General features: G+C 42.3%; 2 protein-coding genes across 2 annotated transcripts; both read left to right on the plus strand.

Moving 5' to 3' along the window:
• LOC113431569 (uncharacterized) lies at positions 1-11,649 on the plus strand (the record flags this gene model as incomplete). The annotated part of the gene is given in 4 exon segments (XM_087954115.1): positions 1-1,122; positions 1,976-2,122; positions 3,770-3,827; positions 9,274-11,649. Coding segments are annotated over 4 exon segments (3,219 nt in total), but the record flags the coding sequence as incomplete, so codon positions are not given.
• A 2,311-nt stretch (positions 11,650-13,960) lies between these two features.
• LOC113427072 (uncharacterized) lies at positions 13,961-20,457 on the plus strand. Its single transcript, XM_087953053.1, has 2 exons — positions 13,961-14,186; positions 17,249-20,457. Exon 2 carries the CDS (start codon positions 17,787-17,789, stop codon positions 19,641-19,643), a length of 1,857 nt encoding a protein of 618 aa, XP_087809179.1. The 5' UTR covers positions 13,961-14,186; positions 17,249-17,786; the 3' UTR covers positions 19,644-20,457.
• Positions 20,458-24,366: the final 3,909 nt, after the last annotated feature.

Here is a 24,366-nt window from a genome sequence, read left to right on the forward strand (position 1 = left end):
TACACCAGAGAAGTCACACAGGAGAGAAACCCTTTAAATGTCCTGAATGTGGGAAAAATTTCAGTCAGAGTTGCCATCTCATTAGCCACCAGAGGATTCACACAGGAGAGAAATGCTTTGACTGCCCTGATTGTGGAAGCGTTTCAGTCAGAATTCTACTCTGGTGAAGCACCAAAGGACTCACACAGGAGAAAAACCTTTTCAGTGTCGATTGTGGGAAACGTTTCCAATCAGAATTCCCACCTAGTGATACACAACAGGATTCACACAGGAGAGAAACCATTCGAGTGTCCAGATTGTGGGAAAAGTTTCCGTTCCCATATTAACCTGGTGAACCACCAGAGGATTCACACAGGGGAGAAACCGTACAAGTGTCTAGAGTGTGGGAAATGTTTCAATCAGTATTCCTCCCTGGTGAAACACCACAGGACTCACACAGGAGAGAAACCCTTTGAATGTCCTGATTGTGGGAAAAGTTTCAGTCAGAAATCCTCCTTGGTGTCTCACCAGACAACTCACACAGGAGATAAACCTTTTGAATGTCCTGATTGTGGGAAAAACTTCAGTCAGAATGTCAACCTACTGATACACCAGAGGACACACACAGGAGAGAAACCTTACAAGTGTCCAGATTGTGGGAAAGGTTTTGGTTATCGTTCTACCCTGGTAAAACACCAGAGGACTCACACAGGAGAGAAACCATATGAGTGTCCAGATTGTGGGAAATGTTTCAGTTTGTATTCCAACTTGGTAAACCACCAGAGGATTCACACGGGGGAGAAACCGTACAAGTGTCTAGAGTGTGGGAAATGTTTCAGTCAGTATTCTTACCTGGTGAAACACCACAGGACTCACACAGGAGAGAAACCCTTTGAATGTCCTGATTGTGGGAAAAGTTTCAGTCAAAATTCCAGCCTGGTGATACATCAGAGGTCTCACACAGGAGAGAAACCCTTTGAATGTCCTGAATGTGGAAAAAGTTTCAGTCAGAATTCACACCTGCTGATACACCAGAGGACTCACACAGGAGAGAAACCATTTGAATGTCCAGAGTGTGGGAAAACTTTCAGTTATGCTTCTGGGCTTGTGAAACACCAGAGGACACATACAGGAAAGAAATCATAAAAGTATCCAGATTGTGGGAATGATTTCCATATTTGACCTAACATTATCAGCCATGTACTTTATACACAAGGGCACAAATACACAAATGTCCAGTCTATAGTCTTTCAGAAGCAAATCACCTCTTATTGCATACAAGCTAATGCACATGAGGCAAAAGTTGAGTTTAGAGAAGGCTTGAATTTCATTTCTGATCTCTTATTTGGGAAATGAATGTACAGAATTCTGCCCTGATTCTTTTTAGTCAACACATCTCAAGAGTTGGTGGAGAGAGATAAAGATGGAAAATGGTAGGCTGTTAAAAGCTAACTTTTTGGTTATCAGCAGATGTTTCTGGATATTTCCTTTTGCAGAACTTGTGAAATTACTGCAAAGAGACTTTTGGGTGGTGTGTTTTGTACATGGATTATGATATTTCCACATTTCAGCCTTCTATCTTGGTGTACTCTGGATGTTGAGCCCCAGAATTCCCTAGCCAACATATAAGTAGTTCTCGGGATACAACTGTAATGGGGCCTGCCAGTTAGATCCTGGCAGGCCCCTTTAGAGATTGAGATCCTGCTTTCCTTAATTAACCTGCTCTTATTGAATTAGTTAAATGAGTGCGAGTTATGAAGCAGAACACTGGTTACCTCAGGTTTGGGGAAAACTCTTGGAGGCAGGATGCAGGGTCTCACTTGCCTTCCAAAGGCCTCCTCTACCCCAACCCTTGGATCCTTCCCTGACAGAGTCCCCTTAAGCCTGTTACTCCCATGCAGTGTCCCCCAGGCTTTCCCAAATAGGACTCGCCAGGCCTCTCCCTCTGCCACAGGATCCCCACAGGCTTTTTTCCTCTCCCGCTGGCTCCCTGCAGTCCTTAGCCTTGACCCCTCCAGGCCTCACACCCTCTCCTCCTCCGTATCTTTTGAAGATCTCTGAACCTCATGTTGGGGAAGGATGCGGGAACACGTACAGCACTGTCCCGCATGACAATGTCCCGGAAGCAGCTGTTATTTTTAATGTACCCGTGATTTGTCCCTGAGCCATGGAGTTGACCTGTGGAAGCACCTGCCATTTTGCCACACCAACTTCAGAGCCAAAATGGAGGCTGCTTCTAAGATAATGTCATGTGGGACAGTGAGGGAGAAACCGCTTTTTTTGTGTCTTAACCCGTCAGACCACATTAAGAAATTGTGGGTTCATTGAAAATGACGGGTGACTTTGGGAGATCTTCAACAGGTGTGAGAGGTGAAGGGTGTGTGGGTAGTATGCCGAAGGCCTAGGTAAAAAAGCAATGTAAAATTTCACATGTAAAAACTGTTCTGCCGTGCAGATCAAGCTGATGGAGACCTCAATATTGAGTTGAGGAGAAAAGGTTGTGATCACAGGGTCTCCAGATGGATTAGCAACTCCTGTGTGCTCTTGATGATAGCAACACTAAGATGCTGGCATATTTGTGGCATCCCCCTTGGTGGTGGCAATGTGAGAAAAGGAATGTACAGTGAAAATGTTTCATTTTTAAAAATGCATCATGTAAGAACTGTCAGTAACTTTTTACAAGGAGAAAGGGGTATTGTCCGTGTTGCTGTGAATATTATGGCAAGGCAAGATACTTATAACTGCCCCAAACTTCATGATGAGTAGTGAATAAGTTTATTAATAGATGCATTTAATAATAAAAAGGTGATGTAAAACCTTTGTCTCAACTCTTGCTCGGTGGCGAGATCCCCATACATATGGTTGTTTCTAACTCACTACGGTTGTTAAGCTACCTGTAATCTGTAATCCACCGTACCTATAGTTGAGGTCCCCATGGATGGAGACAGCGAGTAGACAAAAATGTTTCGAAAAACCCGGAGATGAATTCCTTTAACATAAAAGAGCGGTCATATTAAATTAACGTAACGACTGGGTGCTTTTGACCATTTGACGTTACAACGGACCCTCCAAAAGCCACTTGAGACGCGAATTCAAAGTTCCATCATCCCCATCATGATGACATGACTGCGTTTTGGGTGTTCAACAACTGGCTCACATTTACAGCCGTTAACAGCACCTTATCATTGTGACCCCAATTTATGACATTTTTCCTGGTCATTGATGTTTACTTCTGGCAAGATGTGCCCATAGCAAACAATGGGTTTGTTTAACAACCACAAGGTTTACTTACGGACTGCCACAAAAGTCATAAAATCGGGTCTGGACATATGATAACTTGCTTTATGACCATGATGACTTACGACCGAAATTATGGGCTCAATTGTGGTCATAAGGGGAGGATTACCTGTAATATGAAAAAATGTTGCATGTTGTGAATTATGCTCACAAACCGAAGGTGGGTAGAGGATCTGATTCCCAGGCATGCTTCAGGATTTTGACGTGGATGGATCCCTGTTGATTTCAAGCTTTAGGAGGCTGGTTTTTTTTTCTGCTGATCAATTGAAGGCATCCTACGCTGGAATTATTTCCCTTTGTCAAAATAATATATTAAAAAACAGTATTTCTGGGTGGGGCGAGGAAAACAAAACCCTCCATCTTTATGGTTGTTCCCCCCTTTGGCCAATATAAGGAAAACTGCCAAATTCCACAGATGCCAACTCTAAAGCGTTCTATTTCTTCAGATTTCTTCTTTCTGGAGTGTGAAATCTTCCTGTTGCCTGTCTTTAAGGGTGATGCACAACAATCCTTGGTTTATGTGCAGATGCACAATCCCCAAACCTTGTCAGGTGCGTCAGAAGAGAATCTTGCTGAGGGAAAATCCAGTCTTTTTCCACCAGGAAAAATTACAGGCAGCCCTCGAATTAAGACAATGATTGCCCCCCAAATTTTTGTTGTTAAGTGACACATTTGCTAGGTGAATTATATCCCATCTTGTAAGCTTTCTTGCCAGAGGGAATCATTGTAGTCGATAATTTAGTAATATGGTTAAGTGAATCTGGCTTCCCATTGCTTTTGCTCATCAAATGGTTGCAACAGGGGACCAACTGACTTTGGGACACAGCAACGGTCATAAGTATGAACCAGATGCCAAGTATCTGGATTTTGATCAATGTTCATAGGGATGCTAGCAAGGTTGTAAGTGTGAAAAAATGTTCATAAGTCATTTTTCAATGTAGTCGTAACTCTGAACGGTCACTAAATGAACTTGTGAGTGGCTGGAATTCTGGTCGTAAGTAATAATGGTCATTAATGGGTCACCACACAACGTACCCAATTCTACAACCTATTTTTTGGCAGTTGTTCTCAATAGCAGTAACTGCAGGAGGGATCTTTAAATCCTAGTGGATTCTAATCACTTAAATATGAGCCAGCAGTGTGTGGCAGCTGCTGAAAGAGCCAAGGCAGTGCTGGGCTGCAGTAACAGAGGGATAGAATTGGTCCCTTCTTATTCTGTAAGAACTTCATAAACATTTAGGGCTCAGCATGCAGCTAATCTCCACAAGCTTCACATTTCACTTGGCTCAGTTGCAAAAATAGGCTGGTGGCTGCTAGGAGTCTAAAACAAATTGATAGCATTTAATCGGTGACAACATCTTGCAGAGGCGGCACCAGCGTGTTTTACCGCCTCCTGTCGCGAGGTGGCGGTCAGACGGGCAACTTCTGCGCCTACAAAGCCGTGAATACAGGAGCGGCATCTGTGGTTGATCTTAAAGGAGTTAAAATCACCGAGTGCTCTATTGCTAGAAAGGATGGAGGAAGAAGAGAAGCCTAGAGAGGACCTTCCTCTAGGCGGCTTGCAGGGCATCTTTTGTGCTCTTCCAAGTGTTGAAGCATCGGCTGTCAGGTGAGTTGAGGGCAGGTGGGAGGAGGGGCCGGGAGCAAATTGGGCCGTTTGGTTCGGACGCTGCCAGCCAATGCACGTCTATGAGGGTCGCAACATCCCACCCTCGTGGTCCCCATTTGTGACCTTCCCGGCTAGTTTTTCGTAGGCAAAGTCAGTGGGGATCCTGGCTGGAAGGTGCGAGTCGCAGCCACGCGAAATTGCCTTTAACAACCCGCAGTGGTTTTTCTAACACCTGCAGAGGAACAGATGTTAGTTGGCACTTTCATGTGACAATCATGCTTCATGTTCGGGCTGCTTAGTGACACAGACGCCGGTCCCAAATGCAGTCAGTAAGTGAGGACTACTCGCATGGGGAGGTCACCCGAGGGGTTCTGGACAGTGTTTTCTGCCCTTATTGGGAGCTGAGTCCTTCCATGGGCATCACTGGTGCTTCAAATTTTGCAGAGGCTTTAGGCATCATTTCATCAGTTAAAGCCCCCACATCTCTTAAATTTAGCTCAGAAGGTTTGACTGTAACCCTTTTGGGACATGAAAACGTGGATTTTTGACATATATACATTTGTAGGTGTGTGTGCTTGTAATTCTCTCTGCAACTGGATAATCTGTCCCCAGTGCTTCCAGATATGCAGCTATGTGAAAATCAAAGTTTGCCCTCTTTGAGTTGTTTGGTTTTATATAGCGGAACCTACTAAAAATAGGTAGTTCTCAACTGATGACATTAATGGATCCTGCCAATTCTTGTTGGAAGTTGAGGACGACATTAAATGAATCACCTAACTGACAACCTTCCTTGTCCCAATAAACCATTATGTGGGTCATTAGAGCACGGGGTGACTCAGGGATGGGAGGAACCGAGAGGGGCCTATTGAGGACACAGGCACTCCCAGAAGGCCTCCCCCCTCCCCTCTAGGATATCCCATGCTCTGCCTCCTGCCCCTTGGTTTCCCCAAAGCCCCATGGGCCTCCTCCACACTCCAACCCATCACCCTTCGCTTACTTACATTTTGATGACCTCAGAAGTCAGAGTAGAGGAGGCCACTCCCTCAGTGGACTTTGTTGCACAATCAAGAAGAAGAAATCTAATCTCTCGCATGGCAATCCCTTTGCCCCAGCCAGCAAAAACTACTACGAGCTACTTCTTAGCTCCACTAGTGCTAGTTTTATGCTGGCAGTGGTAAAAAGGTAAAGTATAGTACCCAGGTTAGAGAGTAAAGGATTGGCATAGAAACAAAAGTGATGGGGTTTCTTGTTTACTCTGCCAGCATAAGACTAATGTAAAGCTAGCGCTGATATAGCAGAGAAGAAATCCGATCTCCTTTGTTGCCGTGCCAATCCTCTCCTCCACAGCCAGGGTAAACCACTACGATACCTTTGTAGCGCTGCCAGTGTAAAATTAGTGCCGGTGGAATTAAGGAGAAATCGTAGGAACTTATACTGGCTGGAAAGGAAATTATTGCAATGGAAGCCAAATAGACGTGCTTTCTTGTTAGCGCCTCCAGTGCTAGCTTTATGCTAGTCTTACACTGGTTGAGCACAGAAGAAATCTCATCTTCCATGGGAATCCTTTCCTTCCCAGCCAGGGTAAATCACTACTAGGGGTGAAAGGATTGCCATGGAAACAAAAGAGATCATATTTCTTCTTCTTGATTATGCCATGTAGCCCAGTTGACTTTTTTTTTTTAAAGTTTTATTCAATTTTTCACATAAAAACAAAAGGCTCTTTTTAGTGGACAACATATTTCCAGATCATCATTTTTACATACAAATATGACAATAATTATACATTCATATATGCATACTTTATTATTACCTTTTCCATTCCAAATTTTCAGAAAAGAGAAAAACAAGAAAATTAATCCTAATCTCTTACATTAATCTCAATCCAAACATCCTTTCATTTCATTGCAATTATTTCAAATATAATCCTTTAATATTTGTTTTAAGAACAAAAATAATATATGTTTGCCTAATTAAAAAAAGGTTATCAATGTATCTCCTTCCTTTTAATAGTCTGTATTATCTTATTAATTTAAACAGTTATTTAATCTGTCATATTTTCTTTTCATCACACATTCTATAAATTCTAGATTAATACAAGTTTTAACACAAGAGAAAAAGAAACAAACTTAGGTTTCCCCCCTTTTACTGCTTTGAGTGTGACACCTCAATGGTTAAAATATACTTTTATTCCCTCATCTTAATTCCCAATGAACCTTTATTTTTAAGTAGTTACAATAATAATCATTACATCTTTTCATTTGGATTCCACAATATATTTCCCCCCCATAATTTTATTTCTAATTTTAAAAAAGGTAAAAGGGAAAAATTGACTATTTAATTCCTGGTTACTGATATTGACCTCATTTTTGAACATCTTCACATTCATTTCAATTATTACAATTTCTTCAATAAACCTTAATTTTTCTGTTAAAGATAAAAATAAAAATGTATATTCATCTAATAAGAATTATCAGTATCTATCCCTCCTTTAATAATATATATATTACCCTATTTTGTAAGTATTTTTTAATTGCAAATATATTCTTGTTACCCCTTGTCACCCCGCAGAATCCCCTTTTTAATTCATCAACCATTATCTCTAAAAAAAAACCATTTCTTTTCATCATTTTACTATTTCCGTGTTTCTTTATTTCCTGCACCTGTTTCTTACTGCCTCTCCTTCCCCTCTTTTTCCCGTATCTTTTCTCATTCCAGTTTATATCCCACTCTTTCTTGATATCTTCCTTTCCACTTTTCTGCTGCACCTTTCTATCTCTCCTGATTTCATAGGTATTCCCCTTTTTGATTACCTTCTTAAATCTCAACTTTTTAGCCTTCCTTCTTTCCCCTTGTCTTTGTAGTGTTCTTTGTGTTAATTGTCTATTTAAGATGGCTTCTCCTTGAGCCGACTCCTTCTCCTCTGAAGTTCTTTCTTTTTGTTCTTCAATCGCCATTTCCATTTCTTCTAACACAGAACAAAGTGATTCGCCTCTTTCCTGTAATTCTCTCATATTTTTAAGTTCCATTTTTAATTCCTGAAGAGATATCATTACACACTCTTATATTTTATAATCGTTAAAGTCCACAAAAAACACTTTTACTTTCCTTCTTTCTATTTCAAGTTTTCTAAAGTTCTCAATTGTTCCAACCCAGGGTCTATACCAAAAACATCAATAAGTCCCGCAGTCAGTCTTTCCTTGCTTCTTTCTTTGTTCTGGTTCAACTTTCACTGTCTAAGATTCTTACTTTGTTTCAATATTTCTTTAACATTATATCGACACAAGTTCATACAGAAACAGGACGATTTCCCTTTTGTTTGAATTTAAGCTTTTATCCAGAAGATGGCACTCTCCATTATACAAAGTCTTCACCTTTTCCCCCTATTTTATTATTTAGGGTTTTTCGAACCTCAATATTCCAGAGCAATCCAGTCTCCAATTTGTAAATTTTATTATTATTATTTTTTGACAATCTTAAGTCCAGCTTTATTTTATGCCTATTTATTGCCAAGATATTTTAATCCAATTTAATTAAGTCTTTAATTCCGGCTTCTTCCTTTCCCGGTTCGAAGCCCCGCTTAGCTATCAAAATTATTTTCTTATTTTTTTTCCTGTCCCTTTGTATTTTTGCCGCTCACTTTTCTTTTCTTAAAAGTTCAGTGTTACCTTAATCCTGGGGTACTTTTTGTTTGGTTGTTTCGCCCAATTGTCCCGGCTCCGATGTTATCCACCTCTTTCTTCACTCCTGCACAAATCTTAATCCAGCTGAGTCCTCTTTGGGGTGGCCATTTTGGACCACTGCTTCAGTCGTCTTAGGGGGGATAAAGACCAAGCCCAGAAGGGGAGATGCGGCTCCTCTCAACCTGGCTGGCGGCTTCCCCTTACTCCACCGCCCCTCCAAGGCAGCTTCAGCCCCTAATCGCAGTGATCAGGGCTCTCCAACGAAAGAGCATGGACCATAGCCACAAACAGTCACGATCTACGGTCTGTCAGCGAGGAGGGCTCAACCCGGAACAGTACAGTTGACTTCTTCATCTCGTGAAAAATTAAGTAAGGGAATGATGATGGGGGAGTGGGGTTGAGGAAGAATGCATAGAACCCAGTATATTGGCAAAGCAAGGGCCTCTGAGGACTGAGGATTGACCGGGCAAGATGGGAGGGAAATTTGTGCTGCAGCATCTCTGCAGTCGATCATTGGGGGGGGGGGGGGCTGCAAAATTTCAACTTTCAAGCAGATTTGTATTTAGCATTGGGGGGGCACGTGTTGTTACTTTGAATGTACTTTGAATGGCCTGTCGTACCTCAAGTATTACCTGTATTACTTTTATTGACATCTTCTGCGTCCGTTTTATAAACATTAAAACTTACACTTTCATTTTAATCTTATAGATAAGGATGATGCCAATATCAGCACACTGGACAACAAGCAACATTGCAAAGCAAATGTGATTCATAGAAGGATACTCTTAGGAGAAATGCCCTACAACTGCTCCCAATGTGGTAAATGCTTTAGCAAGCATGGCAACTTTGTGGTACATCAGAGGACTCACACCGGAGAGAAACCATATGAGTGTCCAGATTGTGGGAAAAGTTTTGGTTATCGTTCTAACCTGGTAAAACACCAGAGGACTCACACAGGAGAGAAACCATATGAGTGTCCTGATTGTGGGAAACATTTCAGTTGGTATTCCAACATGGTGAACCACCAGAGGATTCACACAGGTGAGAAACCGTACAAGTGTCTAGAGTGTGGGAAATGTTTCAGTCAGTATTCCTCCCTGGTGAAACACCACAGGACTCACACAGGAGAGAAAGCCTTTGAATGTCCTGATTCTGGGAAAAGTTTCAGTCAAAATTGCAGCTTCGTGAAACAACAGAGAACTCACACAGGAGAGAAACCCTTTGAATGTCCTGATTGTGGGAAAACTTTCAGTTTCCATTCTATTCTCATGAGACACCAGAGGACTCACACAGGAGAAAAACCGTATGAGTGTCTAGAGTGTGGGAAATGTTTCAGTCAGAATTCCCACCTTGTGATACACAACAGGACTCACACAGGAGAGAAACCCTTTGAATGTCCAGATTGTGGGAAAAGTTTCCGTTACCATTTTAACCTGGTGAACCACCAGAGGATTCACACAGGGGAGAAACCGTACAAGTGTCTAGAGTGTGGGAAATGTTTCAGTCAGAGTTCCAACCTTGTGAATCACCTGAGGACTCATACAGGAGAGAAACCCTTTGAATGTTCTGATTGTGGGAAGCTTTTCAGTGAGAAATCCTCCTTGAGATATCACCAGAGATCTCACACAGGAGAAAAACCTTTTGAATGTCCTGATTGTGGGAAAAACTTCAGTCAGAATTTCCACCTAGTGATACACCAGAGGTCACACACCGGAGAGAAACCATACAAGTGTCCAGATTGTGGGAAGAGTTTTGGTTATCGTTCTACCCTGGTGAAACACCAGAGGACTCACACAGAAGAGAAACCATGTGAGTGTCCTGATTGTGGGAAACATTTCAGTTTGTATTCCAACTTGGTGAACCACCAGAGGATTCACACAGGGGAGAAACCGTACAAGTGTCTAGAGTGTGGGAAATGTTTCAGCCAGAAATCTTCCTTGGTGAATCACCACAGGACTCATATAGTCGAGAAACCCTTTGAATGTCCTGATTGTGAGAAAAGTTTCAATCAAAATTCCAGCCTGGTGAAACACCAGAAAACTCACACAGGGGAGAAACCCTTTGAATGTTCTGGTTGTGGGAAACAATTTAGTCGGAATTCTCACCTAGTGAGCCATCAGAGGACTCACACAGGAGAGAAACCCTTTGAATGTGCTATTTGTGGGAAAAGTTTCAGTCACAATTCCAGCCTGGTGAAACACCAGAGGAATCACACAGGAGAGAAACCCTTTGAATGTCCTGAATGTGGGAAAAGCTTTAGTACGAATTCCCACTTAATAATACACCAGAGGACTCACACAGGAGAGAAACCCTTTGAATGTCCTGATTGTGGGAAAAGTTTCAGTCAGAAATCCTCCTTGGTGTATCACCAGAGAACTCACACAGGAGAAAAACCTTTTGAATGTCCTGATTGTGGGAAAGGTTTCAGGTACAGTTCTGCCTTGGTGAAACACCAGTGCACTCATACTGGAGAGAAGCCATAAGAGTGTTCAAATTTTGGGAAAGATTTCAGTCAGAACTGCAATCTGGTGAACCACCAGAAGACTCACACAGGAGAGAAACCATATGAGTGGCCCAGTGCTAAGGCAGGACATATCTAAAGCTGGCCGCAGTCCAGCCTTAATGGCTGCCGGGGGTGGCAGATCAGCGCCCGGCCTTTGATGTTTCCAGGATAGACCTGCGGGCCAGATCTAACTACCTTGCAGGCCGGATCCAGCCCAAGGACCTTGAGTTTGACACCCCTGGTCCAGATTGTGGGAAAAGTTTCAGTTATTTTTTGTTTGTTTTAATATATGTTTTATTGATACCCTTTTCTTTGAAAAACATAAAAAAATCCATGTCTGTCTGAGCAGTGTGTTGGCTGGGCACAATTAATTTTAAGTAAAGATATAACAATAACCATGATCATACTAGTAATCTTAATAAACATATCAATATTAATCACAGAGAAATCATACAATTAGTTTATCCATCTTGCAAAATTTTCAATACAAATTTTTATTATCTTTAAAAATTCTGTTTAGTTTCTAACCTGTTTCTACGGTAATAGTTAACCATTGGTAAAATAAACCCTGTTAAAAAATATTATGTTTGTTCCTTTTCTTTTATCTTAAGTATCAATTGATCCAACTCAGCACATTCTAATATTTTTTTATTACAATTTCATCTATTGGGACCTCAGCGTTTTTCCATTGTTGTGCAAACACTATTCTTGCTGCCATTACTACATGAAAAATTAAGTATCTATTCCCTTTATTACATTGTTCTGGTAATATACCCAGCAGGAATATTTCCTTTTTTCAAATCTACTGTATATGTTGCTTTATAATTTATTTAACCAAGTATGTATTTTAGTCCACTATTTTTTTGCCTTTGGACATGTCCACCATGTATGATAATATGAACCTGGTATCTGATTACACTTCCAACCTTTAGCTGATAAATTTTTAAACATCTCTCTGGTGGTAAGTGCCACCTATAAAACATTTTGTATAAGTTTTCCTTATAGGCCATTGACATTGTTAGTTTACAATTTCTACTCCACAATTTCTGCCATTTATCTAATTCTATTGAATAACCAAAGTTTTTAGCCCATCTTATCATTGTTTCTTTCACTTGCACTTTTTCCATTATTATTATTTTGTTAGTTTTGAAGTCATGTCCCACCCATCGCAACCCCATGGATGTTCCTCCAGGCCTTCCTGTATTCTACCATCTTCTGGAGATGTACTAAAATGTATTAAAATTAAAGTCACAGGCTTGGTCTTGTCCTAGTTCTGTGTCTACCATTTGAACAGGAATAGAATAGAATAGAATAGAATAGAATAGAATAGAATAGAATAGAATAGAATAGAATAGGCAATAGAACAGAATTCTTTATTGGCCAAGAGTGATTGGACACACAAGGAATTTGTCTCTGGCACAGAGGTCTCAGTGTACATAAAAGATATTCATTAAGAGTCAAGAATCATAAGGTACAACACTTAATAATAGTCATAGGGTACCACAAGCAATCAAATCATACTAAGAAAGAGTCAATATATATCGTAAGAATACAAGCGACAAAGTTAACAGATAACATAATCAGAGTTGGAAGGGACCTTATAGGTCATCTAGTCCAAACCCCCACCCAAGCGGTAGACCGTACACCATTTCTGATAAATGGCAGTCCAACCTCTTCTTGAAAGTGTCAAGTGATTACGTTCCCACAACTTCCGAGGGCAAGCTATTCTATTGGTTGATTGTTCTCACTGTCAGAAAGTTTCTCATTATTTCCAGGTTGAATCCCTCCTTGTTCAGTTTCCATCCATTATTCCTTATCTGGCCTACAGGTGCTTTAGAAAATAGCTTGACCCCTTCCTCTCTGTGGCAGCCCCTCAAATATTGGAAGATTGCTATCATGTCTCCCCTGGTCCTTCTCTTCACTAGACTAGCCAGGCCCAGTTCCTGTAAACGTTCTTCATGTTTTAGTCTCCAGTCCCCTAATCATCCTGGTTGCTCTTACTTTTTCTGGAGTCTCAACATCTTTTTTATAATGAACAAAACTGGATGCAGTACTCTAGGTGTGGTCTTACTAAGGTTTTATAGAGTGGTATCAGTACTTCCCTTGATCTCGATTGTATCCCTCTGTTAATGCAATTTAGGATTTCATTAGCTTTTTTGGCGGCTGCTGCACACTGCTGGCTCATATTTAGCTGGTTGTCCAGTAAGACTCCAAGATCCCTCTCACAGTTACTGCTCCTGAGCCTGGATTCACCAGTTGATATGTGTACTTTTGGGGTTTTTTGCCTAAGTGTAGGACTTTACTTTTCTCTACATTGAATTTCATTTGGTTAGATATGGCCCAGTGTTCTAGTCTGTCAAGATCCATCTGGATCTTGAGCCTATCTTCTTGGGTGTTAGCTATTCCTGCCAGCTTAGTATCATCTGCACATTTGGTAAGTTCCCCTTCGATTCCCTCACATAAGTAGTTAATGAAGATATTGAAGATTACTGGCCCTAAAAGACAGAACCTTGTGACAACCCACTGCTTACTTCCCTCCAATCATATAGTCATACAGTCATTACAATCATACAGTCACAAGTGGGAGGGGATGGGTGATAAAGTGCCTGAAAGTAGCACAAAAAGTAACAGAGGGAGACTTATCAAACAAAGATCCAATCTAGAATTAAGAAGAAACTGTCAGTGGGAACAATTAACCAGGGGAAGAAATTCTGTAAAAACTTCATAAACATTTAGGGCTAAGCATGCAGATAATCTTCACAAGCTTCACATTTCACTTGGCTCAGTTGCAAAAATAGGCTGGTGGTCGCTAGGAGTCTAAAACAACTTGATAGCATTTAATCGGTAGCATCATCTTGCAAACGCCTTAGGCAGAGGCGGCACCAGCGTGTTTTACCGCCTCCTGTCGCGAGATGGCGGTAGGATGGGCAACTTCTGCGCCTACAAAGCCGTCAATACAGGAGCGGCATCTGTTGTTGATCTTAAAGGCGTTAAAACCACCGAGTGCTCTATTGCTAGAAAGGATGGAGGAAGAAGAGAAGCCTAGAGGGGACCTTCCTCTAGGCGGCTTGCAGGGCGTCTTTTGTGCTCTTCCAAGGATCAAAGCATCGGCTGTCAGGTGAGTTGAGAGCAGGTGGGAGGAGGGGCCGGGAGCAAGTTGGGCCATTTGGTTCGGACGCTGGCAGCCAATGCACGTCTATGATGGTCGCAACATCCCACCCTCGTGGTCCCCATTTGTGACCTTCCCGGCTAGTTTCTCGTAGGCAAAGTCAGTGGGGATCCTGGCTGGAAGGTGCGAGTCGCAGCCACGCGAAATTGCCTTTAACAACCCGCAGTGGTTTGTTTAACACCTGCAGAGGAACAGATGTTAGTTGGCACTTTCATGTGTCAATCATGCTTCATGTTCGGGCTGCTTAGTGACACAGACGCCGGTCCCAAATGCAGTCAGTAAGTGAGGACTACTCGCATGGGGAGGTCACCCGAGGGGTTCTGGACAGTGTTTTCTGCCCTTATTGGGAGCTGAGTCCTTCCATGGGCATCACTGGTGCTTCAAATTTTGCAGAGGCTTTTGGCATCATTTCATCAGTTAAAGCCCCCACATCTCTTAAATTTAGCTCAGAAGGTTTGACTGTAACCCTTTTGGGACATTTTTCGGGCTGAAAACATGGATTTTTCACATATATACATTTGTAGGTGTGTGTGTTTGTAATTCTCTCTGCAACTGGTTAATCTGTCCCCAGTGCTTCCAGATTTTGCGTTCTCTTCGCTGATGATGTAAAGCTGTTCAATACCACAGACAATACTGCTACCCTACAAAAAGATCTTGACTATGTATCTGAATGGTCAAACAAATGGCAACTTCAAATCTCAACAAATAAATGCTCTGTCTTACATATTGGCAAAAAAAATCAGAAAATAAAATACAAGCTGAATAGTCAAGATCTTGTTGATGACCCAAGCTCTGTAAAGGACCTTGGAATACTCACCTCTAATGATCTAAGTGCTAGAGCCCACTGCAACTACATAGCCAAAAAGGCATTAAGAGTTGTTAACCTAATCCTACGTAGTTTTTTCTCTGGTAATATCACACTACTAACCAGAGCATACAAAACATTTTCTAGACCAATACTCGAATACAGTTCATCAACCTGGAACCCTCATTTCGTATCTGATATTAGCACAATTGAGAAAGTCCAGAAATATTTCACAAGAAGAGTTCTCCACTCTTCTACTCGTTGTAGAATACCTTATGCCACCAGACTTGAAATTCTAAAACTAGAAAACCTTGAATTACGCCGTCTTCGGTCTGACTTAAGCATGGTATATAAAATCATACATTGCAATGTCCTACCTGTCAATGAATACTTCAGCTTCAACCATAACAACACAAGAGCACACAATAGATACAAACTCAAAGTAAACCGCACCAAACTTGATTGCAGGAAATACGACTTCAGCAATAGAGTGGTCAATGTCTGGAATACTCTACCCGACTCTGTAGTCTCTTCCCCAAACCCCAAAAACTTTAACCTTAGACTGTCTACTATTGACCTCACCCCTTTCCTAAGAGGTCTGTAGGGGGCGTGCATAAGCGCACCATCGTGCCTACTGTCCCTGTCCTATTGTTTCTCTTATTCTTTTATTTTTCTTATATGTACCCATTTCATGTATTCACAACTATGTATACACTTATACTTATTATCTTGTAAACAATTGGCAAATCAAATAAATAAATAAAATAAATAAATATGCAGCCATGTGAAAAACAAAGTACGCCCTTTTTGAGTTGTATGGTTTTATATATCAGAACCTACTAAAATTATCTGGTCTTTACAATCTTAAAAGTAGGGAAATACAACCTCATGAACAACAACACATGGCATACTACATCATGTCACCATGTATTTTACAAAAGGAAAGCCAAAATGGAGGAGCCATGTGTGAAAAGAAACACCTTATGATTCAATATTTTGTAGAGCCACCTTTAGCAGCAATAACTTCAAGGAATTGTATTCTGTATGACAGAAAACAGTCTCCTGCATTGTTGTGGAGGACTTTTGGCCCACCCTTGTTTACAACATTGTTTAAGTTCATTGAGGTTTGTGGGCATATGAGTGTCCAGATTGTGGGAAAAGTTTCATTACTAAGTCTTACCTAGTGATACACAAGAGGGCCAGCTCTCTAGAGGTCCCACCACAGCATTTCAATTGGGTGACGTCTGGACTTTGACTGCTATTGCAACACCTTGATTCTTTTTCAGCCACTCTGTTGTAGATTTGCTGGTGAACTTGGCATCATTGGCATGGAAACAAAAGAGATGGGGTTTCTTCTTTGCTCTACCAGCGTAAGACTAGCGTAAAGCTAGCGCGGATAGAGCAAAGAAGACATCTGATCTCTTGTTTCAATGACAATCCTTTCCTCCCCAGCCAGGGTAAACCATGACAATATCCTCTTTGCGTCACCAGCATAAAGCTAGTGCTGGTGTAGCTAAGAAGAAACCATAGTAATTTATGCTGCCTGGAAAGAAAAGGACTGCAACGGAAGCAAAATAGGCATGATTTCTTGTTGGCCCTGCTAGCACTAGCTTTACGCTAGTCTTGCGCTGGTAGAGCAAAGACGAAATCTCATCTCTTTTCCTTCCATGGCAATCCTTTCCTCCTCAACCAAGGTAAACCCGCAGTGATTTGTTACCAAGGGTAAATCACCAACGATTTATGCTGGTTGGGGCGAAAGGATTGCCATGGCAACAAAAGAGTTTGTATTTCTTCTTCTTTCATTATGCCACTTGGGCCAGCTGACTTCCTGAGCTCGTCAAAAATGAAGTAAGTGAATGGTGATGGGGAGTACGGGGAGGAATGCATAGTATATTGCAAAGCAGGCCAATCTACTAGGGTCTGGGGCCTCTGAGCACTGACTGGGCAAGATGGAAAAGAAATAGGTGGGTGGCTATGCTGCAGCATCTCTGCAGTGAAGGAGAGAAGGACCCTGGGGTGGGAGGCGCTTCAAAGTTCAAAAATTAAACTTTGAAGCGGATTTGTATTTAGCATTTGTGGGGGGGTGTTGAAACTTCAAACATTTGTTGAATGGCCTGTCATACCTCAAGGATTACCCTTCTTTTTTCACATCTTCTGCAAGCGTTTCATAAACAATAAAACTTATATTTTCATTTGAATCTTACAGACAAAGATGCCAATATAAGCACACTGGACAACGGAGACTAACAAGCAACACTGAAAAGCAAACAAATTGAAACAAATAAACATATTTTCTACTTCCCTCAAAAACCACAGACTTAATCTACTTCATCAGCAGATAAGAGACAGAAAATATAAAATAATGAAGAGATTTACAACTGGAAAAAGTAGATTATATAGAATTTGAGGATGTTACACGAAAAGTCAAAGGAGATCATTTTTCCATTCAGAAAAAAGAGTGAAATATCTGGAAGTCAGTGGGGAAGAAAATGTCAATTGGGTAGTCACATATGGCAGCCAGTAATGCAGGCACCAACAAAATAAGGGATCACACAGATTTTTGACCTCCTCAAGAATGTCAGTGATGGTAAAGCTCCATAGATGTGCCTATTGTGAGAAAAGTACATAGTTCAAATCACAAGAGGGTCCACACTGGAGAAAAGCCAAATCAATACTCTGAATGTGGCAAAAACTTTGGTCAGAATAGCTCCCTTGTGATTCATAGAAGGATCCTCTTAGGAGAGATGCCCCACAACTGCTCCCAATGTGGTAAATGTTTTAGCAAGCACGGCAACTTAGTGATACATCAGAGGACTCACACAGGAGAGAAACCCTTTGAATGCCCTGATTGTGGGAAACATTTCAGTCAGAATTCCAGTCTAGTGAACCACCAGAGGACTCACACAGGAGAGAAACCCTTTGAATGTCCTCAATGTGGGAAAAGTTTCAGCTCTCATTTTAACCTGGTGAACCACCAGAGGATTCACACAGGGGAGAAACCGTACAAGTGTCTAGAGTGTGGGAAATGTTTCAGTCTGAATTCCAGCCTGGTGATACACAAGAGGACACACACAAGAGAGAAACCCTTTAAATGTCCTGATTGTGGGAAACATTTCAGTCAGAAGTGCCACCTCATTAGCCATCAGAAGACTCACACAGGAGAGAAACCCTTTGAATGTCCTGATTGTGGGAAAAATTTCAGTCTCAATTCCTACCTGTTGATACACCAGAGGACTCACACGGGAGAGAAACCTTTTGAATGTGCTATTTGTGGGAAACGTTTCAGTCTTAATTCCAGACTGGTGAAACACCACACGACTCACACAGGAGAGAAACCCTTTGAATGTCCTGAATGTGGGAAAAGCTTTAGTACGAATTCCCACTTAATAATACACCAGAGGACTCACACAGGAGAGAAACCCTTTGAATGTCCTGATTGTGGGAAAAAATTCACTCTCAATTCCAGCCTTGTGATACACCAGAGGACTCATACAGGAGAAAAACCCTTTGAATGTGCTATTTGTGGGAAAAGTTTCAGGCACAATACCAGCCTGGTGAAACACCACAGGATTCACACAGGAGAGAAACCCTTTGAATGTCCTGAATGTGGGGAAAATTTCACTCTCAATTCCAGCCTTGTGATACACCAGAGGACTCATACAGGAGAAAAACCCTTTGAATGTGCTATTTGTGGGAAAAGTTTCAGGCACAATACCAGCCTGGTGAAACACCACAGGATTCACACAGGAGAGAAACCCTTTGAATGTCCTGAATGTGGGAAAAGCTTCAGTTCTTATTTTAACCTGTTGAACCATCAGAGGATTCACACAGGGGAGAAACCGTACAAGTGTCTAGAGTGTGGGAAATGTTTCAGTCTGAATTCCAGTCTGGTGATACACCAGAGGACTCACACAGGAGAGAAACCCTTTGAATGTCCTGAATGTGGGAGAAGCTTCAGTTCTTATTTTAACCTGTTGAACCATCAGAGGATTCACACAGGGGAGAAACCGTACAAGTGTCTAGAGTGTGGGAAATGTTTCAGTCTGAATTCCAGTCTGGTGACACACCAGAGGACTCACACAGGAGAGAAACCCTTTAAATGTCCTGAATGTGGGAAAAGTTTCAGTCAGAATGGCCACCTCATTAGCCACCAGAGGATTCACACAGGAGAGAAACCATTTGAATGTCCTGATTGTGGGAAAAGTTTCAGTCAGAATTCTTACCTGGTGATACACCAGAGGACTCACACAGGAGAGAAACCCTTTGAATGTGCTATTTGTGGGAAATGTTTCAGTCACAATTCCAGCCTGGTGATGCACCAGATGATTCACACAGGAGAGAAACCCTTTGAATGTCCTGATTGTAGGAAACAATTCAGTAAGAAATCCTCCTTGGTTTATCACCAGAGAACTCACACAGGAGAAAAACCTTTTGAATGTCCTGATTGTGGGAAAAACTTCAGTCTCAATTACAACCTGCTGATACACCAGAGGACTCACACAGGAGAAAAACCATACAAGTGTCCAGATTGTGGGAAAAGTTTCAGTTACCGTTCTACCTTGGTGAAACACCAGAACATTCACACTGGAGAGAAATCATAAGATTGTCCAGATTGTGGGGAAAATTTCAATCAGAACTACAATCTGGTGAACCACCAGAAGATTACACTTCCAACATTTAGCTGATACATTTTCAAACATCTTTGCTAAACTCTCTGGTGGTAAATGCAACCTATAAAACATTTTGTACAAATTTTCCTTATAGGCCATTAACATAGTTAGTTTACAATTTCTATCCAACAATTTCTGCCATTTGTTTAATTCTATTGAGTAAATAAAGTTTTTAGCCCATCTTATCATTGTTTCTTTCACTTGCACTTCTTCCATTTTTGTTGTTGACCCAGATTGTTGGGAGCAATATGCTGACTCTGTAAACTGCTTTCAGAGGGTTGTAAAGCCCTATAAAGCGGTATATAAGGCTAATTGCTACTGCTATTATGAGGGGTGCACTTATCTATAAGCTCTCTCCTTTTTTGATTTTTATTATGCTAATAATGAATTTTACTGACTCTGGCATTTTCCAGCTCTTTCTTCCTGTCTGATTTGCAGAAAGGAGGGATACATTTTTTAAAATGGCTTCTAACTACTCCATTACCATTACAGAGAACAAATCTTTGAAAGATGGGAAGTTTTTGAAACATTTGATATGGTATAAATCTTGTTGTTGTGCCATATGTGTCATTGGATATTGGCGATCCTATTTTTATCAACAGCCGCACGAAAAGTGCTGCTGAGTATTGTCCAAACCAGTCCCTTAGATTTTGAAGCCATCATGTTCTTCTTCTGCCTGGACCTTGTTTGCCTTCAGTGTTTCCCTGGAGGATTAAATGAAGTATGCTGTATTTTTCTGGGTGTCGCATCACATGTCTGAAATATCCCAACTTTTGTTTTTTACTTTTAATGGGTTTTTAATGGTATAAATAGGTGACTCAAAAGATTAGTCAGATTAGCATTGATCCTCATTTTTTTTTCCAAGGGTGTGTCTTCAGCATTCCGTCAAAAAAGAACTACGGGGTAATGTATAGGAATTAAAGATGAATTTTCATGTTCACCTTGGACTTCAGTAAGACATTCAATAAAGTTGACCACCACTTACTACTTAACAAGAGAAGCATGCAGTGGGATACCTCAAGGCTCAGTCTTGGGCCCAATAATGTTCAACATCTTCATAAATGATCTAGATCAGCGGTCGCCTACCGGTGGGCTGCGGCCCACTGGTGGGCAGTGAGAAAATTTTGGTGGGCCGCAGAGAAATCTCACCCCCAGAGCACCACCCCAAAGCAATTAATCTGAGCTGTGCAGAAACAAGGCTGCGCCGCCTACATGGCCCGCGGGAACCCTCCTCACCCACTCACTCCTTACCCGGTAAACTTGCCTGCTAAATTTCTATTTTTCCTTTTTCTGACCATCATCTGTTCTGCTGTGCCAGGACATTTAGATTACCGTGTTTCTCACAAAATAAGGCCGGGCCTTTTTTTTTTTTTTTTTTTGAGCCCCGAAAAAACGGCTACGACATCTTTTCGGGGGTGAATTAATTTCTACCCCACCCCCGCACACCAGCGCCGTCTCCAACAACAGTGTCTGAGTAGCTCCCGTTTTCCCCCCGTCCCCGTAACAACAGGAAAAAAAAGATTTTGAGGTACCTGGGAGTGCTGCGTGCTGCGTTTTGGTTTAATCCCGAGAGGCTGGGTGGGCGTGAGAAGAGCTGAGCGAGCGTCTCTGCTGCTGCTACCCTTGGTGCTCCAGCCTCGGGCTCTGCAAGTTTGCAAAAGTCCTAGTGTGCAGCCCGTTCCTGCATTCCACGCGCCTAGGCCGAGCTGCAGCTGTCCCTCTCTCGCCAGCTCTGTCTCCAATAACAGCGGCAGCAGCGGCGGGAACCGTGGAAGTTACAAAGGCAGCTCCCCCACCTGAGAAGCGGCTAAAACGCTTCCACGGTTCCCGCCGTTGCTGCCGCTGTTATTGGAGATGGTGCTGGTGAGAGAGGGACAGCTGCAGCTCAGCCTGGGCGCTTGGAATGCAGGAATGGGGGAAAAGAGGGAGCGACTCAGACACTGTTGTTGGAGACAGTGCTGGCGAGAGAGGCGCCAGCACCAGTGGGAACCATGGAAGCTACAGAGGCCTGAGAAGCGGCTGAAGTGCTGCCGGACATCCACGCCGACACCGCCTGCCTGCTGACCCGGATAAGGGAGAGGTAAGGGAGCCCTCCGTGCTCCACCATGGTGTTAGGAGCGGCTGATGGTGAGGCGTAGCTGCCTGCAGGGCACTCCTAATGGCAAGTTCCCCCCCCCTGCCTTCCCCCCAATTTCGCATCTTTTAAACTAGGCCTAAATTTGGGGGGAGGGGCTTAATTTCATTTTATGCCTAGAAAACATGCTGGGTCTTTCTATGGGGGGGGGGGGCGTATTGTTGGAGAAACACGGTAGCTAGGAAGCAGGAAATGGTTGAATTTCTTGCTTTCTAGCTAGTCTTTAGATCCCTTAGGACTGAAGGTTTGCTTGCAAGCAAATTCAATGCAGACTCACTGGCAAGCAAATTTGAGACTGAGCAAGTCGATGGCAGATAGATCACTGAATGATTCTGTGAGCAACTTAATCTGCCTGCTTTGCCTGATTTGGGGTAAAAGTTGCTCTTTTTTTAAATAAATTCCATATTTACATGCATGGCGTGTTGTGAGTTAATTTTGTGAGCTTGCTTGCAAGCACATTTTATGTCACAGACTGAGCTAGCGAATGGCAGATAGATAGATCTCTGAATGAATCTGTGATTCTGTGAGCAACTCAATCTGCCTGCCTGTTTTGCCTGATTTTGGGTAAAAGTTGCTCTTTTTTAATAAAAAAATCAATATTTATATAAATATTTATAATATTTACATACAAGCCATGCCCAGCCAGTCACATGACCACCAAGCCACACCCACAAATTAGGCCATGCCCACAGAACCGGTTAGTGGTCCCTGGGATCTAAAATTATGAGTTTGGAGGTCCCTGATCTAGATGCGGGTGTCATCTTTGGAAGCCATATTCCACGCTGCCACATACCCTGAAAAAGTGGGAGGTGATTTCAATTAAATAGCTCTAAGTAGACAAAATAAAATTCTTTTGTTAGTTCAAAGTCATTTAGTATGGGGGGGGGGTCGTGCACACATGCGCAGAAGCACAGGTTGCGTGGGTCACTCATGCATGTGCAGAAGCGCAAGTCGCATAAGTTACGTGCGCATGCACAGGAGGCATTGGGGGGCACGCACATTGCCTTCTGGGTGATGGCACGCGAGCACGAGCAGGCAAGCGTGTGCGCATTTTCGGCACGGGAGCCCAAAAAGGTTAGCCACCACTGACTTACCACATTGTGTTGGTCAAAAGGGCCCAGCAAATATTACACGACCTGAGACTTCTCAGAAAACAACAACTCAATGAAAAACTGCTGGTGACCTCCTGCCGCTGCACCACAGAGAGCATTTTAACATACTGCATCTCTGTATAGTTTGCCAATTGCACAGTGGCAGATAGGAAAGCACTCCAGAGGGTTAACATCATTGCCCAGAAGATCATGGGTTGCCCTCTCCCCTCTTTGGAAGAGCTTAAGAAAGCTCAAAACATTCTCAAAGATCCATCTCATCCTGGCAACCCTTTTTTTGAACTATTACCATCTGGCAGATGGTACAGAATAATAAAAACAAGGACAAATAGGCTGAAAAACAGCTTCTATCCCAGGGCAGTAGCTCTTTTGAATTCTGCTGTATATAGTGCAGTGTTGGTGTGGTGTCAGGGGTTTCCGGTTCAATGTGTGAAGGGTGAAGGATGTGTGTTTGTGTTTATTTTCATGCTCATGGTCATGAAGTGCACTGAAGATGGTGTTTGATTTCGTTGTACGAGGTGCAATGACAATAAAGTAAACTAATTGTGTTCTTCCTTCGTTTTCCAGCAAAGACCGCAGAGAATCGGCTTGGTTTACGAAAATGAAATTATTTGGCACTCATTGTTAGAGTTTCCATGATCCACCTCAAAGTGGACATCTTAGGGCAAGGTTTCTCAAACTTGGCCACTTCAAGATGGGTAGATTTCAATTCCAAGAATTCCCCAGCCTGCCATGTCTATTGCCCTAAAGCAGTGGTGGTATTCAATTTTTTTTTACTACCAGTTCTGTGGGCATGGCTTGGTGGGCATGGTGTGGCTTGGTGGGCGTAGCAGTGGAAGGATACTGCAAAATCTCCATTTCCATCCCACTCCAGGTGAAGGATACTGTAAAATCCCTACCCCCACTAACCTGCTTTCCAGCTCTGTTCTCTTGTGCAGGGCAACAAAAGAAGACCCAGCCGGTCAGCTGGGACTAGGGAGGCAGAGAATAGATGGGCCAGTCAGAGGTAGTATTGCCCGTTCTCCGAACTACTCAAAATTTCCGCTACTGGTTCTCCAGAACCTGTCAGAACTGGCTGAATATCACCTCTGCCCTAAAGGCGTAGAAGTTTCCTTTCATACAGTCACTGGATCCATAACACACTGGACATTTGAGTTTAGTTTAATTTTAGTGTAGCTTACTTTATTGTCACTGCATCTTGTACAACGAAATCAAACACCATCCTCAATGCACATCATCACCATGAAAATAAACACAAACACACATCCTTCACCCTCCACAGATTGAACCGAAAAACCCCACACACCACACCAACACTGCACGATACAGCAGAATTCAAAAGAGCTACTGCCTTGGGATAGAAGCTGTTTTTCAGCCTCTTTGTCCTTGTTTTTGTTATTCTGTACCGTCT

Source organism: Notechis scutatus, chromosome 2 (genome assembly GCF_049901735.1).
Source record: "Notechis scutatus isolate UNSWTSFEM ecotype Mainland chromosome 2, rNotScu1.2, whole genome shotgun sequence".
NCBI lineage: Eukaryota > Metazoa > Chordata > Lepidosauria > Squamata > Elapidae > Notechis > Notechis scutatus.